This window comes from Panthera leo, chromosome B3 (genome assembly GCF_018350215.1).
Source record: "Panthera leo isolate Ple1 chromosome B3, P.leo_Ple1_pat1.1, whole genome shotgun sequence".
Classification (NCBI taxonomy): Eukaryota; Metazoa; Chordata; class Mammalia; order Carnivora; family Felidae; genus Panthera; species Panthera leo.
The window spans coordinates 118490121-118505624 of NC_056684.1; the positions used below are offsets into that span (position 1 = coordinate 118490121).

General features: G+C 46.8%; 2 protein-coding genes and 1 long non-coding RNA gene across 6 annotated transcripts in view; 2 read left to right on the plus strand and 1 right to left on the minus strand.

Annotated features, from left to right (window-relative positions):
• Window positions 1-15504, minus strand: part of FAM161B (FAM161 centrosomal protein B) — an 18283-nt gene continuing 2779 nt past the window's right edge. Inside the window, exons 1-9 of one of the 2 annotated variants that reach the window (XM_042943736.1) lie at window positions 12736-12888; window positions 10251-10573; window positions 8657-9207; window positions 6730-7076; window positions 6295-6422; window positions 4212-4376; window positions 3908-4007; window positions 1862-2004; window positions 1-1094 (exon numbers count right to left, since the gene is read on the minus strand). In XM_042943736.1, the coding sequence (XP_042799670.1) occupies window positions 956-1094; window positions 1862-2004; window positions 3908-4007; window positions 4212-4376; window positions 6295-6422; window positions 6730-7076; window positions 8657-9207; window positions 10251-10573; window positions 12736-12789 (1950 nt within the window). In that variant the 5' untranslated portion in view covers window positions 12790-12888 and the 3' untranslated portion in view covers window positions 1-955. Of the gene's footprint in view, window positions 1095-1861; window positions 2005-3907; window positions 4008-4211; window positions 4377-6294; window positions 6423-6729; window positions 7077-8656; window positions 9208-10250; window positions 10574-12735; window positions 12889-15504 lie in introns of those variants that run through there. The other variant, XM_042943735.1, reaches the window with a different exon arrangement.
• Window positions 7803-12793, plus strand: LOC122222926. The gene is made up of 3 exons (XR_006203949.1): window positions 7803-8622; window positions 10656-10809; window positions 12684-12793. It is a non-coding gene; the product is annotated as an uncharacterized LOC122222926 (long non-coding RNA).
• The window catches only part of COQ6 (coenzyme Q6, monooxygenase), a 15596-nt gene continuing 12891 nt past the window's right edge, over window positions 12800-15504 (plus strand). Inside the window, exon 1 of one of the 3 annotated variants that reach the window (XM_042943743.1) lies at window positions 12800-12874. In XM_042943743.1, coding sequence (XP_042799677.1) covers window positions 12850-12874 — 25 coding nt within the window. In that variant the 5' untranslated portion in view covers window positions 12800-12849. Of the gene's footprint in view, window positions 12875-13058; window positions 13272-15504 lie in introns of those variants that run through there. The other 2 variants (XM_042943741.1, XM_042943742.1) reach the window with 2 other exon arrangements.

A 15504-nucleotide genomic window follows, 5' to 3' on the forward strand; every position in this document is an offset into this window, starting at 1 on the left:
TGTCAGAGAATTTTCACATTTATTGAAAATGAACCTCAGGCTTACGCACATACCATGCACACAGTGGCATATTTTAAGCAGATAACAGGAAAAATTAACTGCCGTTTTAAATTCAGTAGTTATAGTTCTTAAGTTGTTAATGACATGCATAATCACCCTTTGTTATGTAGATTGAGTTCATGTCAATATCTTGTATTCTTAAAATGCCAATTTTTATTTTCTGTAGCCCTTACTTTTATACTAGAGCAGTGGTTCTTAACTGGGAACATTTTTGCCTGCCCACTGCCCCACATATGGCAATATCTAAGGACATTTTTGTCATAACTGTGGAGAGGGCATTACTGGCATCCAGGGAGTAGAAGCCAGGGATGCTGCTAACGTCCTACAATGTACAGGACAGCTCCTGCTCCCAACACCCAACACCGACACACTCATCTGGCCCTAAATCAATAGTACTGAGGCTAAGAAACCATGTACTAGAAGTTGCAGACCTGTCTTCCTGCAAGTGTTTTGTTTTCCCACACAATATTTCTAAGTAATGTTTTAATTGGTTGCCAACAGGAAATTCCTGGCTTCTGTTTGAAAACTCAGTTGCTGATCTGGCAATTCTGGGCCTGGGTTCTAGCTATTAATAGTGTACCTTATACCCAGCCCATGTGATCCATTTGTTTCCTAACTGGCCCCTGTAGGCATTTGGGTGTGTGCTCCTTTTTTAAGTAGGAAGCCCAAGAAGCAAGAATGCTTAACTCTGCTCTGAATCCTCCACCCTGAGGCTTTTCACTTTGATTTGCTTAAACCATTCCCTGTTTGTTACCTGCTACTTTTTTTCTTGCTACTTTTCTTATCCTCATTCTCCAAGAGTAGCCATTGGCTCAAAAGCCAAGTTTTGCCAGCCTTGACTCAACCCCAAGTTAGTTACTTAATATTGAAAAGCAGTAATTTTAAGTGCTACTGATTAAGCAAGTGATTTGAAATTATCTGGCAATTCATGAGACAGCTCCTTCAGTTCTTTTTTGGGGCTTGTAGGCTGTTGTAGAGATTCTTCTAAATCCTGCTGTGGATTTCTGGTGCCGAGTTTTGTAGTTTCATGGGTGCTACAGAATAAATTAAAGCATTATGAAATAAAATGTTTGTAATTAAAGCATTATGTAAGGCTTAAGGATGGTTTCAACATTTTCATTATTTTATATGGGGGGTAAAGGGAAATTTAAATTTCTAGGGGGAGAACTGGGATAGGAATTAGGGGAGGAGCCATTAGGATTTAAGAAACAAAGTTGAGAATAATGGCAATAACTATGCTTTTCTCCCTTTGATTCCAGTGGAGGGGTGGTGCTCATGAGTTACTTTTTAAAGAGTGCTAGGTTTCAACAAGCCACGGTGATCATGCTGGGGGGGAGGGGGGGGGCGGCGGGGGAAGAGACAGGCTTTGCTTGTTTAGGATATTATACCTTTTATCATGCATCTTTAAATGTTTTTACTTTCAATTACCCAAACAAAATAAAAAGTGTTAGAAAAGCAGTTTTATCATTTTATAGTAAGTAAAAATACATATGTTTGTCTCTCAAAAGTGAAGTAAAAATATTCTTGACTGATGGCCCTAGAACTAGAATTGGAAAAATGATCTGTTTCAAATCGAAGGAACCTAAACCTAATATACAATGGTTATATTTTATTAACAATAACAACTGCACTTATTCTCCCAATTTAAATATATTATCTGGAGATCTCTGGGTTAGTATTCTATAAATACAGGATTGTGATCTCAAAATATGTGTGGCTGTTCTAAAGGTCCCTCCCAGTGGCATTACTAGGGATCGTAATCTGAGAGCCACAGGGTGACAGGAGCACGTGAGATTATTACCTGGGACATTCAGGGACTTCTGATTGCTCCTTCCATTGTACAGCCCTGGTGCCCTCACCCTTGTTCCTCACAAAGTCTTCATCCAGCCCAGCCTGCTTCAGGGTGTCTCGATACCGTTTTTCTGCTTCTTTCCTAGCAAGGTCCTGAGGAATGGAAACAAATCTGCTGTAGCTGTCTTGTGAATTACAAGGTAATTCTAAATCACTTGCTTAATCCACATGCCTAAAATTGTCCCCTAACCCAATCCCCATTAGTGCTGGGCACAGATTTACATGAAAATTACTTAGAGCCTGTTTTCAAGCCTTAAAGTGGATTGGAACTACCTGAAGATCTTGTTATAATGTAGATTCTCATTTGGTAGGTCTTAGATAAGGTTCGAAACTCTGTGTCTAACACTACCAGGAGATGCCAACTGTGAATTTGGGAGCCACACCTTTGAGAAGCAAGGATTTAGATTTTTGGACCACCAAGTAAGACTCAGATGAAAAAAATGGACTAAAAATGTTTTAAGATTTAAAAGCAACCACGAGCACCTGGGTAGCTCAGTCAGTTAAGCGTCTGACTCTTGATTTTAGCTCTGGTCATGATCTCACAATATGTGAGCTCAAGCCCTGTGTAGGGCTCTCTGCCGGCAGTGCAAAGCCTGCTTGGAATTCTCTTTCTCCCCACCTCTCTCTGCCCCTCCCCCGTGCTTTCTCAAAATAAACTTAAAAAAAAAAAAAATAAAAGCAATCAAGCCATCAGGAACACTAATATATAACAAATAGAAAATAAGCTGCACTAGTAACACTCTTAACAGGATAGATGGTCTGTATGTGGACCAGAAAAAGGTTATTTTTTTGTTTTAATTTAAATGTTTAGTAGCAAAATCATATAGAGCACTTTGTATTTTTCCTATAGAGCACTTTGTATTTTTCCAAAGTGGTGAAAGATCTGTTGAGATCTGAGAGTGAGCTTTGCTGGAAAGAATTAACATAAAGAGGAAAGATCATGAGAGATTTTGAACAATGCAAGTTGCTAAGTAAATCCAGTCCAGACAGTCCAGCATGTGTGCAAGTGTGTGTGTGGTATGTATGGGGGTGGGGAGGGGTGGACTCAGGAAATGCCTAGATAACACACTGGCTGTAAGATGGAGATAATGTCCAGCAGTTGGAACCAGGTTACTAGGGAACCCCAACTTTTGTCTGAAACTAGAGAGAAGAGGGATCGACAGCCTGATACAGCCCAAAACTTCCAGGAATAGTGGCCTTTCTAAGGCTGTTCAGATAGCTCCAGAGCTCCCTTAAGGAGGAGATCTCAACTGGATCCAACTTCCCTAAAAGTCTAGAGAACATCTTAAAATGATTCTTCCATCCTGAAAGCCACTTAATCTGAAAAGGGCTTGCTGGGGTGCTTGTGAGCATCCCAACCTCTGGGGACCTATAAATGTGCCACAGCTCTAGAGGCTGGGGATGCCCAGGGCACCAGCACCGCAGGGGAAGGGATGATGTTAGTAAATTAAAGGTATTCTCACTAACACAGCCAGACTGTTACTGTGTATGTGGCATCTAGCCCTCAGTCTAGTGAAAGCTAGACTGTAGCGAACACTCCCAGAAGTGAAACACTTCACAGATGCCCCTGGAGTCTAGTCTTGGGTGAAATCAGTCCAAGCAATGTTCACCATTGCACCACTTCTTTGGGCGGAAATTGGTAACAGGCTCAATTTTGAATCTTTCTGATCCTCAAGGAAATGTTTAATACCCAGATATTAAACTTTTCCATCATTTCTTTTTTTTTAATGTTTATTTTTGAGAGAGAGAGAAAGATAGAGCATGAGTGATGGAGGGGCAGAGAGAGAGGGAGACACAGAATCCAAAGCAGGCTCCAGGCTGTGAGCTGTCAGCACCCAGCCTGACATGGGGCTCAAACTCAAGAACCATGAGATCATGCCCTGAGCCGAACTCAGAGGCTTAATTGACTGAGCCACCCAAGTGCCCCTCTGTTCCATCATTCCTAAAAGCACTTTCATCCAAGACTGAGAGAGAAGAATGATGGCTTAGTTTTTACCTTGGTAACTTGTTCAAAGAGATAGGGCCTTGTTTGTATTCTCTTCTTCATTTCTTCCAATTCTTTCTTATACTCTTTTGCTCTTTTACGGTCATTGTTCCTGGAATTAACAAGATTTTTAGAATGAATTCTTTTTCCAACCCTTCATTCCAATTAAGCAGAGTAACTCCCAAAGACATTGTAAATTCCTAACTGCCTAGCAAAACTAAATCCTTGATTGTGTGCGATTGTAGGAGCCTACTTTCAAGGGCAATGATCTGTTGGATCCCAAGACAGACCCCCCTGGCACATGGAGGACACTGACCGATTCTCTTTCAGCTTTGCTTTGAACACTTCCTCCAGGCTTTTATGAGGATCCATGGCTTTTGCACGCAAGGTCACAGATTTAGACATTGCTTGACACTTCTTTTTGTGCATCTCCAACCACTGAGTACTCTCATCTGTTTTGTCCTTTTTTTCAAGTGAACTTCTGAAGAAAGGAGGCAAAAAACACACAGATGACCAACTTGAGTATATTAAAAGCACTCTTAGTAACCTCTGGAAAGTGAAATGGTGTTTTCTATGAGTGGGGTAATTTACCACACCGGCGCTTCAGAAAGAATAGGATTCTGAGATTGGCAAATGAAGCCTTTCCAGCACTATGGACATGGTGATTTTCTGCCCCAGGAGAAGTTCAATAATTGAACTGAAATACAATATCCTTACACTAAGGCTTCTGGCCTGTCTGGAAACAATACTAATAGTTGCCATTTGCTGAGCTACTCTACTCTGAACCAAGAGCAGAAAAGAATCAAGTGCTTTATATCAATTATCTTTTGTAATCTCCAGAACTGCCCCATGAGGTAAGAACTGTAAGCCCCTCTTTTTATAGGTGAAGAGAGCAAGCCTCGGAGAGGATAAGCCACTCACTCAAAGCTACCCAGCATGCCAGTGGAAAAGCCAGGATTAGAACCAGTATGTCTGACTCCCAAGCCTTTGCCCCTGACCACTACACTGTAAACAGTGGGCTAGAAGGTGCCTGGTTTCGTGGTCCTTTGGGACCACAGAGAACTGGAAATAGGCCTCTTTCCATGCACAGTTTGGGGTTAACTTATAGCAAGCACTTAGTCTGTGTAAGTATCATTTGACAAGGTACTATAGAGGGAAAACAACTGGGCACCTGGGTGGCTCAGTCTCACGTTCCAGCCCCGCATCAGGCTCTCTGCTGTTAGTACAGATCTCGCTTTGGATCCTCTGTCTCCCTTTCTCTCTGCTCCTCCCCCACTCATGCTTTCTCTCAAAAATAAACATTTTTTAAAAAAAGAAAAAAAAAAAACCACCAAGATTCTTGCTTGAAGGCATGAAAGTGTAGTCTGCTATTATATCAAACTCCCCACTGCTGGGAAGCAAATATGGATATCCCCTCGGGGGGCCAGCCTCTGGCCCATAAGGCCTACCTTATTGGGACCTCAGGACACCGATGCGTTTAGCCTTGATTTAGTAGCTCTGACTATGACATTTGAGGAAGAAGGGAGTATCTCTTGGATTCTAAATATATTTCTAAAATCCCTGTTGTGGAGCCTAAAGAGCCAAGTTGGTTAGCTCCACAGGAAAGCACTAAGATGCTCGTCCTCTCCCAGCGCTAAACTGCTTGTTACACCACAACCTTTCGTGCTGACCTCAGCTCAGAGGTCTAGTGGAGGAACTCTTGCTGGGGCGCTGGCTCATCGAGAACAACACCATGACAGAGGCCAGTTAAAGAATGAAAAAGTAAGGAGGCTCCTGCTTCCCAACCGACTCTGCTAGTTCGGTTGAACTAGCAGAATCTCAGAGAATCTCAAATCTGTGCAGTGGATGCCTTCTCTTTGTGACAGGGTCAGCCACCTGCCAACAGGTTTCTCTGAATTCCTATTCCTAATGGCTTCCTCTCTCATCTGTGTGTCTTCACTTATGTTGTTCTCTCTGGAACTTTCTTTCTTTCCAGCCTTTGGCTAATTCCTCATTCTTCAGACATCTATTAAAGAGAACCCTGCCCCAGGCTGCCCAGAGCCTCCCAGGTCCCCTGTATTTCCCTGTCATTGCACTACTCACAAAGTAGTAGTTCTTTGATTTTCTATATTTCATACTAGCTATTAAACTATGGGCTCCATAAGGTATCTCCAGCCTTAACATTGTGACTGGCACAGAGTAAGTCCCCCATGAATGATGGCCAGATGTTCTCCATCACTACATGTGGAGAGTTACCTGTATTCCTGTCCTGATCAGAGAAATCCCTTCCACCCATTTAGGTCTCTGTAGTAACAGGAGAGGAGGCCCAGCAGCAGGATGGTTTCTAGCATTTGGGCCAGAATCCGAGCACTGACCACTGAACTTGGTCCTGGGCCAAGATCTCGAGCCTGACCACTCACCTGACTGCAGACTCCCTCCTCCTGGTGGCATCTGTGATGTGCACAGGGAGGGTGTTGGCAGAGAGAGAAGCAAGGCCACTCAGAGAACGACTCCTTGGCAGGGGTGTGGCTGGTGACTGTGGAGAGTCCTAGAAGAAACGAAGGCTGGTATTGGTGGGACAACAACGTGTGATTAGTTTCTATTGTAAGTAGGATTCAATTTCAGTGAAGGACTAGTCAGACCAGGAATCTTTTTTTTTTCCCTGGGATTAAGGAAAGAGTAATGAGTTCCCAAGTTTATCACCAGGCCAAGAGTTGGATATCAATCCAACAGCTGAGCCAGTGTTTTTAAAAAAAACAAAAATGTCATGAGAAGTGCCGTATGTTGAGACCCGGCCCATTTCTGTATTTTGGGTCTCAGGCCAGGACCCTCCCGTAACTGCCCAGGGCTCTCACCCTCCTCTCTCCAGAGGTGGTGGTGTCACAGGGCCGCTGAGCGCGACGCAGGCTGCCGGTTCTCAGCAAGAAGGGCTTGTTGTGAGTCACCTCTCTGGTGTCCCTTCTCTTGGCAGCTCTTCTCTGGAAGGCCTTGTAAAGGCCCTCGTAGTCAGGGATGGCAGGATTCACACGAGGCTGGAATCCAAAGTCAGTCTGCAGAAACCCAAGCTTTTCCTTCTGGGTTCGGGTAGCTGTTCGAGGCTGGGGGTCAGCCCGGCTGCTGGAGGAGATGATAGGGGAGGAGGCCATCTGGAGCATGTCTAGGGCTCGCATCTGGATGCGAATTTTCCTGAAGAGCTCCGCTTCTGTGGAGAAAAGGTCAGGGTGGTGATGGGTGACAGGGGACCCCGCCTCATACCTAAAGGTTTGGAGAAGGTTCCCTCTAAAGCTCTAGTGCAGTATTGTGCTGGAGCCGATTGCCAGCTTTGCAGGATTTTGTGAACCAGTTGACATCATATGGGAAGCTCCACCTTGGCCAGAATAGGTGTATTTTTACCAGGGAAAGTGGCAAACACTACAAATCAGCTTGCTGCTTCTTTTCTGGAGAGAGCTCATTCCTAAATGTTCACCAGGACACCCTGCCATGTGCCAGCAGGCTGCAGAGGCAGCCACCATTTACGTTTACTGAGCGCTCTCTGCGGTTCCTCCTTCAGAGGCCAAGCCGGAGGGGTGAGCCGGTCTCCTTGGCTCAAGGAAGGGCCCCGCCATCCACCCAGAGGCCCAGGTTATTGCCCAAATCATTCCTGCCTGCCTTCTCTCATCAGTCCCCCGTCCTGCAGTCTCCTCTTCTTTAACCATGTTCCGGTCTGGCCTCTCTTTACCATCCCTGCTGCTAATTTCAGTCTCTCCGCTGAACTGGTGACATAGTGTCCTATAGATCAGCATCCCTCCGGTCCTGTCCCTCCCCCTTAATCATCTCCACAGCATCAGAGTGATCTTTCCGAGCTGCAGATCTGATCCTGAGCCACCCTGTTTGAAACCCTTCAGTTGGCTCCCCGGTGCCCTTGGGATAAAGTCCAAATTTCCTCCCCCTCCCCCAGGTCTGGCCCATGCCTGCCTCTCCCTCCCTGCTCCCTCTTCTCTACCCTCCATCCTCCTCCCATCCCTTGAATGTGTTCAGCCTCCTCTTACCTCCACGCTGCTCTCTCTGATGCACTCTTCCTCCGTCTTCCCTGAATTAAACACACTGCTCATCCTTCAGGGTCAGCCTCAGTGCTCACTTTCCCTGGGGACCTTCCCTATCTGTCCCCACCGCCTCACCATGTCCTAAGTTAGGTCCCTCTATTATGTGCTCTATATGACCCTGGAGGCTCCCACCTCTAATCCTTGCAAATGACTCATCACATTTGTAATTTTTTGTCTGTTATCTGTCTTCCTCCCTTGTCCACAAACTCCATGTCTGTTTATTGAACACAGAGGAGTGCCTGGGGCTTGACACATTACTAAATGAGTAAAGCCTGAGTCCTTTCATCGTACCACATTTCTTGAAATGTGCAGGTCACCAGGATGGGGGACGGGGGGGCAGGCGGTAGGAGCTTCCCTCAGGGGCAGCTGGTGGTAGCACCGGCCCAAGCTGGTCCCTGGATGCCTCCCTGGTTCTCTGTTCTTGTACCTGTGCTGCTGCAGACGCCTTCACACCCACTCACTGAGAGAGAGGTCATCAGGGCAAACTTGGAGAAGGCTGCATGACCTCTCACTCTCCACTCCTTACAGGGCTCCCCCATGATACAGACGGACCCAACCGGCATGGAGCGTGGCCTTGAGGCCCATCCGCCCGAACAATGAACTTATCTCCAAGCCAGGCTGACCCCCCGAGCCTAAGTCTCCACGGCACGTCTTGGTACTCCCCAGGTAGGAGGCAGCAAGGTGGGAAGGATGTCTTTACCTTGGAGTTTGTCCCCGAGGGCTGGCTCCAGAATGGACTTGGGGATCCTTCTGGTGGCATTCTGCTTGGGGACGTTGGCCTTAGCTGTGGCAGCCAACTCCCTCTGTTTAGCAGCTTCTTTTCTCTGCTCCTCCTTCATGAGGAAGCTGAAGGGCTTCAGGGAAGAGAGGAGCCGTTCCTTCCTCTTCTGGATCCCTGCCTGCCTGCGGGCCTCATTGCGCTCCACGATCTCCTGGTAGAGGGGCAGGTAGACGTGTGCTGGCACAGGCTGTGCCCGGAACTGCCGCTGGCACTCGGCCTCCTCCTGGGCCTGCCTCTGGGCCTGCGTCCTCTCCTGCTCAAAGGAAGCAGGTGAGGCCAGCCACTGCGCCTTCTTCCGGGCCTCACGCAGTGTCATGCGGAACGGCCGCGGGACCGTGATGGTTGATGCCCAGGAGCTGATGCTTCTGTGCTGCGAGGGAGGCCTGGAGCCTGAAGGTGGCTGGGGCTGAACCTTGGGAGTGTCGGAGGGAAGGCTGCTCAGGGAGCTGCAGCACCGTGGGGAGCTGCACCTGGGGGGAGAAAGCAGCTGTGCGGAGGCCAGGCCAGGCTGGAGGCCCTTTCCTCCTCCTGCTCCTTCCCACACCTCCCTCCCAGAAGACGGCAGCTAGATCCTGAGCCTAACACAGCCCCGCAGGTGTCTGGGCTTGTGCCTCGCTCCTTCCCTCAGGCCATCTAGCAGCCCTAGTTGGAAGTCTTTCCTCAGAACTGATTCAAGATTTGCCACTTTGCATTCTAATATTTTCCTTTAAAGATTTAATTTTTTAATGTTTAAAAAAATGTTTATGTATTTTGAGAGAGAGAGAAGAGTGTGTGAGTGGGGGAGGGGCACAGAGAGAGGGTGAGAGAGAATCCCAAGCAGGCTCCGCACTGTCAGCCCAGAGCCTGACTCCGGGTTCAGTCTCATGAACCGTGAGATCACGACCTGAGCCGAAATCAAGAGTTGAATGTTTAACTGACTGAGCCACCCAGGTGCCCCTTAAAGATTTTCTTTTTAGGTAATCTCTACACCCAGTGTGGGGCTCGAACGCACAACCGTAAGATCAAGAGTCTCACGTTCCACCGGTTGCCCTGCATTCCATTATCTTCATATGGGAGAGAGAACAGTGCAATGGTGCAGAGCAAGGCTTTGGAGTCAGACCCAGGTTCAAATCTTGCTTCAAACAATTACCAGCTGTGTGACCTTTGGCAGGGTTTGCTTGGAACCTCAATTTCCTTATCTGGAGAATGGCAAAAATAATAGCTACTTACAGGATTAGTGGGAGGAGAAAATAAGATACGGTGTAGGCGCATATAACAGGGCTGGGCCAAGGTAAACGTACCTTGTTGCCATTCTCAGGGAGGTAGTGACAAAGGCATCCCTTTAATCAATTCGAGTGCTTCCAATGACTAAGGGTTATCCAAAGTGATTTAGGACTGCTGGGTAGGAATCAGAACGTGTTTGGCTCCGAAGGCCTGATTCTGAGCTGGAGCCTCGGTAAGGGACAACTTTACTGAGGAAGAGGATGAGGCCCAGAGTCATGAAGCAGCTGTTGAACTGCAGGGCCTTCCTTACCTCGGAGATGCCGGGTACTGGGCCTCGGGCTTCCTCCTGCCTTTGTCTTGGAAGAAACTCTCCAGGTCCTCATCGTCTTCAGAGAAGTTCTCGCCACTGTCTGGGTTGTTCTGATAAAGGGATTCCAACAGGCACCACCTGCCTTTCGGCTTTAGTACCTGCAGGGTCTCATAAAAGCTCCCAGTGGAGTCCGAAGAATTAGAAACCGTCTCCTCCTCCGGGCTGAGGAAGTCATCGAGTGTGCCAGCCCTGGGCAAAACCAGCCCATCCCCAGACAGCTCTTCTTCCGTCTCTGTGTCTGAGGAGGATTTGGGGGGAAATATCTAAAATGAAACAGAAAAGACTGTGGGTCAACTATAATTTCAAATTTTCTCAAAGCCTAACTGTTAATTTCACTTTGAATAGGTCTCTGTATATTAGCGACTGGGAAGGAACGAAGAAGAATCAGATGTATTCCTTGCTTTAAAGACATTTCACAAATTGGTATGTGGGCATATGCTTGGTTGAAGGGCAGGAAAGGGAAGCAGACGGCTAACGTTGGTTCCCTACTTCATGTGCGGTGAGCATTTGCAGAGTACCTACTCTGTATCATGCATTCTGCCCCCTGCACACCAGGAATCCTACCCGTGACCTTGGCCACACTCTGGGCCTTGCCCTATTTGGGTTTCACCTACTTTTTTCCAGTCTTCTTTTTCCTGCTTCCTTTGTCTACACCTCTGCTTTCCTAATAGTCTACCTAATATCCCACCTGTTACTAGGAATGAGTAATTAACAGGACAGACAATGTGGTCTAGCTGAAAGAACAATGTCGTAGAAAGTGGAAACCCAACTGGGTTTAAGTACTCCATTCATTTAGAAAATAGTTTTTGGGTGTCTTATGTGCACTGAGCATTAGGCTGAGAACGAGTCAAGCACATGAAGCTTACATTCTAATGAGAGGGAGAGAGACAAGTATATGATAATAAATTCAATAAAAGCCATAAATTGTGACATTACACAGTGATGAAGTGGCTTTAGGAAGCTTTTCTGTTGATAAAATCCCATCACAAATACCACTAGGAATGTATCTGTAGTCAGAGTTAGGCTTATTAATTTATTGGAATACACCAGGAAAAATTATAGGGAACTTGTGTGGGGGCGGGGGGGAAGAGTGGGGACTTTCAGTAAGAGGGTGGGGGAGGGGCTTTTTCTAGGGTTGGCTTTTCTTGAATGATTCTGAGGAAGAGAGTGGATCCCTCTGGATCCATTCTGGATGGATGCTGTCATGAAGAGGGCACACTTTGGTATGTGGGTGACAGCAATTTTTATTGAAAAGGTAACTAGAACAAGGTGAAGCTGGGTAATTGGTAGTTAAGCATCATCATTTAGAAGGGGGTGTTGGTCTCTTTGTAGGCACACTGTGGCCCTTTGAGAAACACTGTTTTCTGCTAATCTGGCTGCTGGCCTCATTACAGTCTGAACTGGACTTTCTCAGTTCTGGGCTGATCTTTACTTTCTCGCTGTGGAGGAGTTTTGGACTGACATCTGATTGATGAGAGGGAGCCAGCCTTGCTAAGATCTGGGGTAAGGGGGTTCTGAGTTCTAAGGAACAGCAAATGCAAAGGCCTTGAAGCAGGGACCTGAGGCAGGAACAAACTTGACTCTTGGAGAGTTAGAAAGAGGGCCAGTGTGGCTGGAGGACAGTGGTATTCTCGAGATATCCTTAGAGAGGCTGGTGTGGGGCCAGGATTGGACTGTAGACAATGACTAGTTGCGTCTAAGAAATCAGTGAGGCGTAGGCTGCTGCAGGCCTCCAGGTGATATTGGTGATGGTTTTCCTGGGTTCTCCAAGGTCCAGCTCTAATAGTGAAAAGAACACTAGATTCTGAGTCAAAGGTGTGTATGTGCTCCAGCCCTTGCTCTGCTACTGAGGAGCATGTGATCTTAGGGAAAAAATTTTAAAACGACTTTATTGAGACACCATACAGTTCACACAACTCACTTACTGAAACAGTACAACTCAGTGAGTTTTAGTACAGAGTTGTGCAACCGTCACAATTTTAGAGCATTTTAATCCCCCCCCCCCCCCCCAAAGAAAGCCCATACCATTTAGCAGTCATTCCTAGGGACTATTTTCCCTAGTCCTTTCGACCCTTCCTTCCCAGCCTGCCCTAAGCAACCACCAATCTACTTTCTGTATGGATTCTTCTGTGCCTCAGTTTTCTTTTCTACCAAATGGAGACAGCAATAGTACTATTAGTCTTAGGGTAGTTGACAGGATAAGCGAAAACCGAGGGCCACTGCTGTGGGTCTATGAAGGGCCTAACATAACGCTCAACCCGTTAGAGAGTCCCTTGCGGGTCCCCCAAACGCTGCTGATTTTAATCCCACACCTCTCCGCGACACGCCCCTGACGTCTGTCTCCAAGGCAATGACAAACAGTTTCCTCTTTAGAGACTCCTTTCCGGGCGCAGACCGAATTCCTCTCCTTCTCTTTCTCTCTCACCTGCCGACTCCACTGAGCGCCGCCGGAGGCTCCCGGAGGCCTCCCGACGGTCATCTTCTCCGCGGGGCAGAAAAAGAAGCGGCGGTGACAGCGCCGTGCTACGCTTTGGCTGCGATGGCTGCACTAGCTACGCGATCAGGTCTCTGATTGGCTCCCAGGCGGATGCCTGAACCAGTCCCCCTTCCCAGGGAGCCTCTAATTCTTCCCGCCCAAGTTGGCAAGGATCGTTTTCTGATTGGCCTACTCTTTGCGCATTCTATATCCGGTTCTAAAGCCGCAACTGAAGCAGCTAGTGATTGGAGGGCTCTGCTCCGGAAGTGCAGCAAAAGGAGGGCCTAGCGGGGCGCCAAGTACACTGCCGGTCAGCGTCATGGCGGCTCGCCTGGCTCTGAGCCGGTGGAGGGCTGCACCTGCAGCTGCCGGGAGAGGTCCGCTGCTTTCCTGCCGGCGGTGGTCGGGCGCCAAGGCAGACACCGTGTACGATGTGGTGGTGTCGGGCGGAGGCCTGGTGGGCGCCGCCATGGCTTGTGCCTTGGGTAAGCGCATCTCCAGTCAGGTAGTGGGGAGGAGCGGGACCGTGGAGGAACTGTGAGGACCGTGGGAGCCCTGCGCGACGCGGGTTTTGTGGTCTTTCCCCTATCCAGAGGAGCCCCAGGGCAAGCGTCTGGTCCTTCAGGATTCCGAAGGGTCAGAAGTGGGAGGAGGATCCTTAGGAGTCATTCTAAATCCCGCCCTTTGTAATTTAGGAATGGGCACAGTCGGAACGTATCAGGCCTTGTATTGGGCTAGGCATTTTGTTTCTTTTAAAAAATAGCTTGAGATATAATTGCATATTATAAAATTAACCCATTTAAAGAATGCGATTTAATGGTTTTTAGTATGTTAACAGATTGTGCATCCATCCCCGCAGTAAATTTTAGAACATTTTTATTACCCTCCCCCCTCCAAAAGAAACAGGAACCACTGAGTCGCTGCCCATTTCCCCCCAAAGCTCCTCAACCCTAGGCAACCACTCCTGAACATTTTGGTCTCTCTAGATTTGTTTTTTCCTGACATTTTTATATACATCGATTTTGCTTAATGTTTTAAAGGTTTATCCAGGTTGTATCTGTACCAGTACTTTTTTGTTGTTGTTGTTGTTTATTTATTTTGAGAGAGCCAGCCCTCGAGCAGGGCAAGGGCAGAGAGCGAGAGGGAGAGAGAGAATCCTAAGCAGGCTCCGTGCTGTCATTGCAGAGCCCGATGGGGGCTGTGTCCCACATACTGGGAGATCATGACAAAAGTCAAGAGTCACTTGACTGAGCCCCCCAGGTGCCCCACTAGTACTTCCTTTTTATGGTTGAATAATATTCCATTGTGTGAATGTATTTGTTACCTTCGGTTTGTTTGTTGATGGGTATTTGGGTTGCTTCCACTTCTGGACTATTACAGATAATGCTATTTTGTGTACAAGCTTGTGTGTAAACATATTTTTGGCTACTTGGTTCTATTTCTAGGAGTGGAATTGCTGGATCACATGCTAACTGTTTTGAAGAGCTGCCCAATGGTATTTCAAGGTGCACATCCTGGACGGCACTTGATACTGTATTTTTGTTTGTAGTCTTCCTAGTGGGTGTGAAGTGGTATTTCCTGGTTTGACTTGCATTTCCCTAGTGAGTGAGGATGTTGAAGTATCCTTTCATATGCTTATTGGCCGTTTGTATATCTTCTTTGGAGAAATGCCTATTCAGAACCTTTCCCCATTTTATTTCTATGTATGTATATCTTTTTTAAGTTTATTTATTTTTAAGAGAGAGAGGGAGAGAGAGAATTCCATCCAGGCTCCATACTGTCAGTATGAGCCTGAAGGAGTGCTTGAACTCACAAACCATGAGATCATGAGCTGAGACAAAGCTGGCCGCTTAACTGACTGAGCCATGCAGGCACCCCTCATAATCTTTTTTTTTTTAATTAACTTTTTTTTTTTTTTTTTTTTTTTTTTTTTTAAGAGACAGTGTGAGCAGGGGAAGGGCAGAGAGAGTGCGGGACAGAGGATCCAAAGTGGGCTCTGTGCTGAGAGCAGTGATGCAGGGCTTGAACCCCAGACTGAGCGCCCCGATGCAGGGCTTGAACTCCCAGACTGAGATCATGATCTGAGCCAAAGATGCTCAACCAACTGAGCCACCCAGGTGCCCCCCTCACAATCTTTTTTCATTGACGTGTAGTTGACCCCACGTTGCATCCTCATAATCTTGATTGTAGGTTGTGCAGATAAGGAAGGTAAAACTCAGAAAGGTTAAGTAACTTGCACTCAAAAGTCAGTAATTAGGAGATACAGAGCCTTTTTGAGACACAAAACTTTCTGGCAGGTATAAACCTTTGCTTTCTAACCGTCATTTTGGTTGTACCTATTGGTAATTGGGCTAAAGTATGACTGATTGAGTTTATCCAGGCGGAGCCCAGGAACCTTTATTTTTAACAAATACCCGCAGAGGTGGAGGCCTGGAGACCACACTTTTGAGAGTGAGAAGCACTGGGAAGAGCTTAATCTTGTAGTGACTTTAGCTTTTACACTTGATCTTAGCCAAAAGGCCGAGAAGCGATTGGTGACTTTAGCTTTTAACTTTTCATAGAATTCTGTATGATATGTACCTGAAAAAATTTCTAGTCTTACTAACACCTTAGTGTTAATGTTTGTATTTAACTTTTTCCCTTCCTATTTTGTTCGTCTTACCATCTCTCCCAACACCTCAAGGAGGGAGAGCAGCAGGGCTTTCTTTTATCAACCTT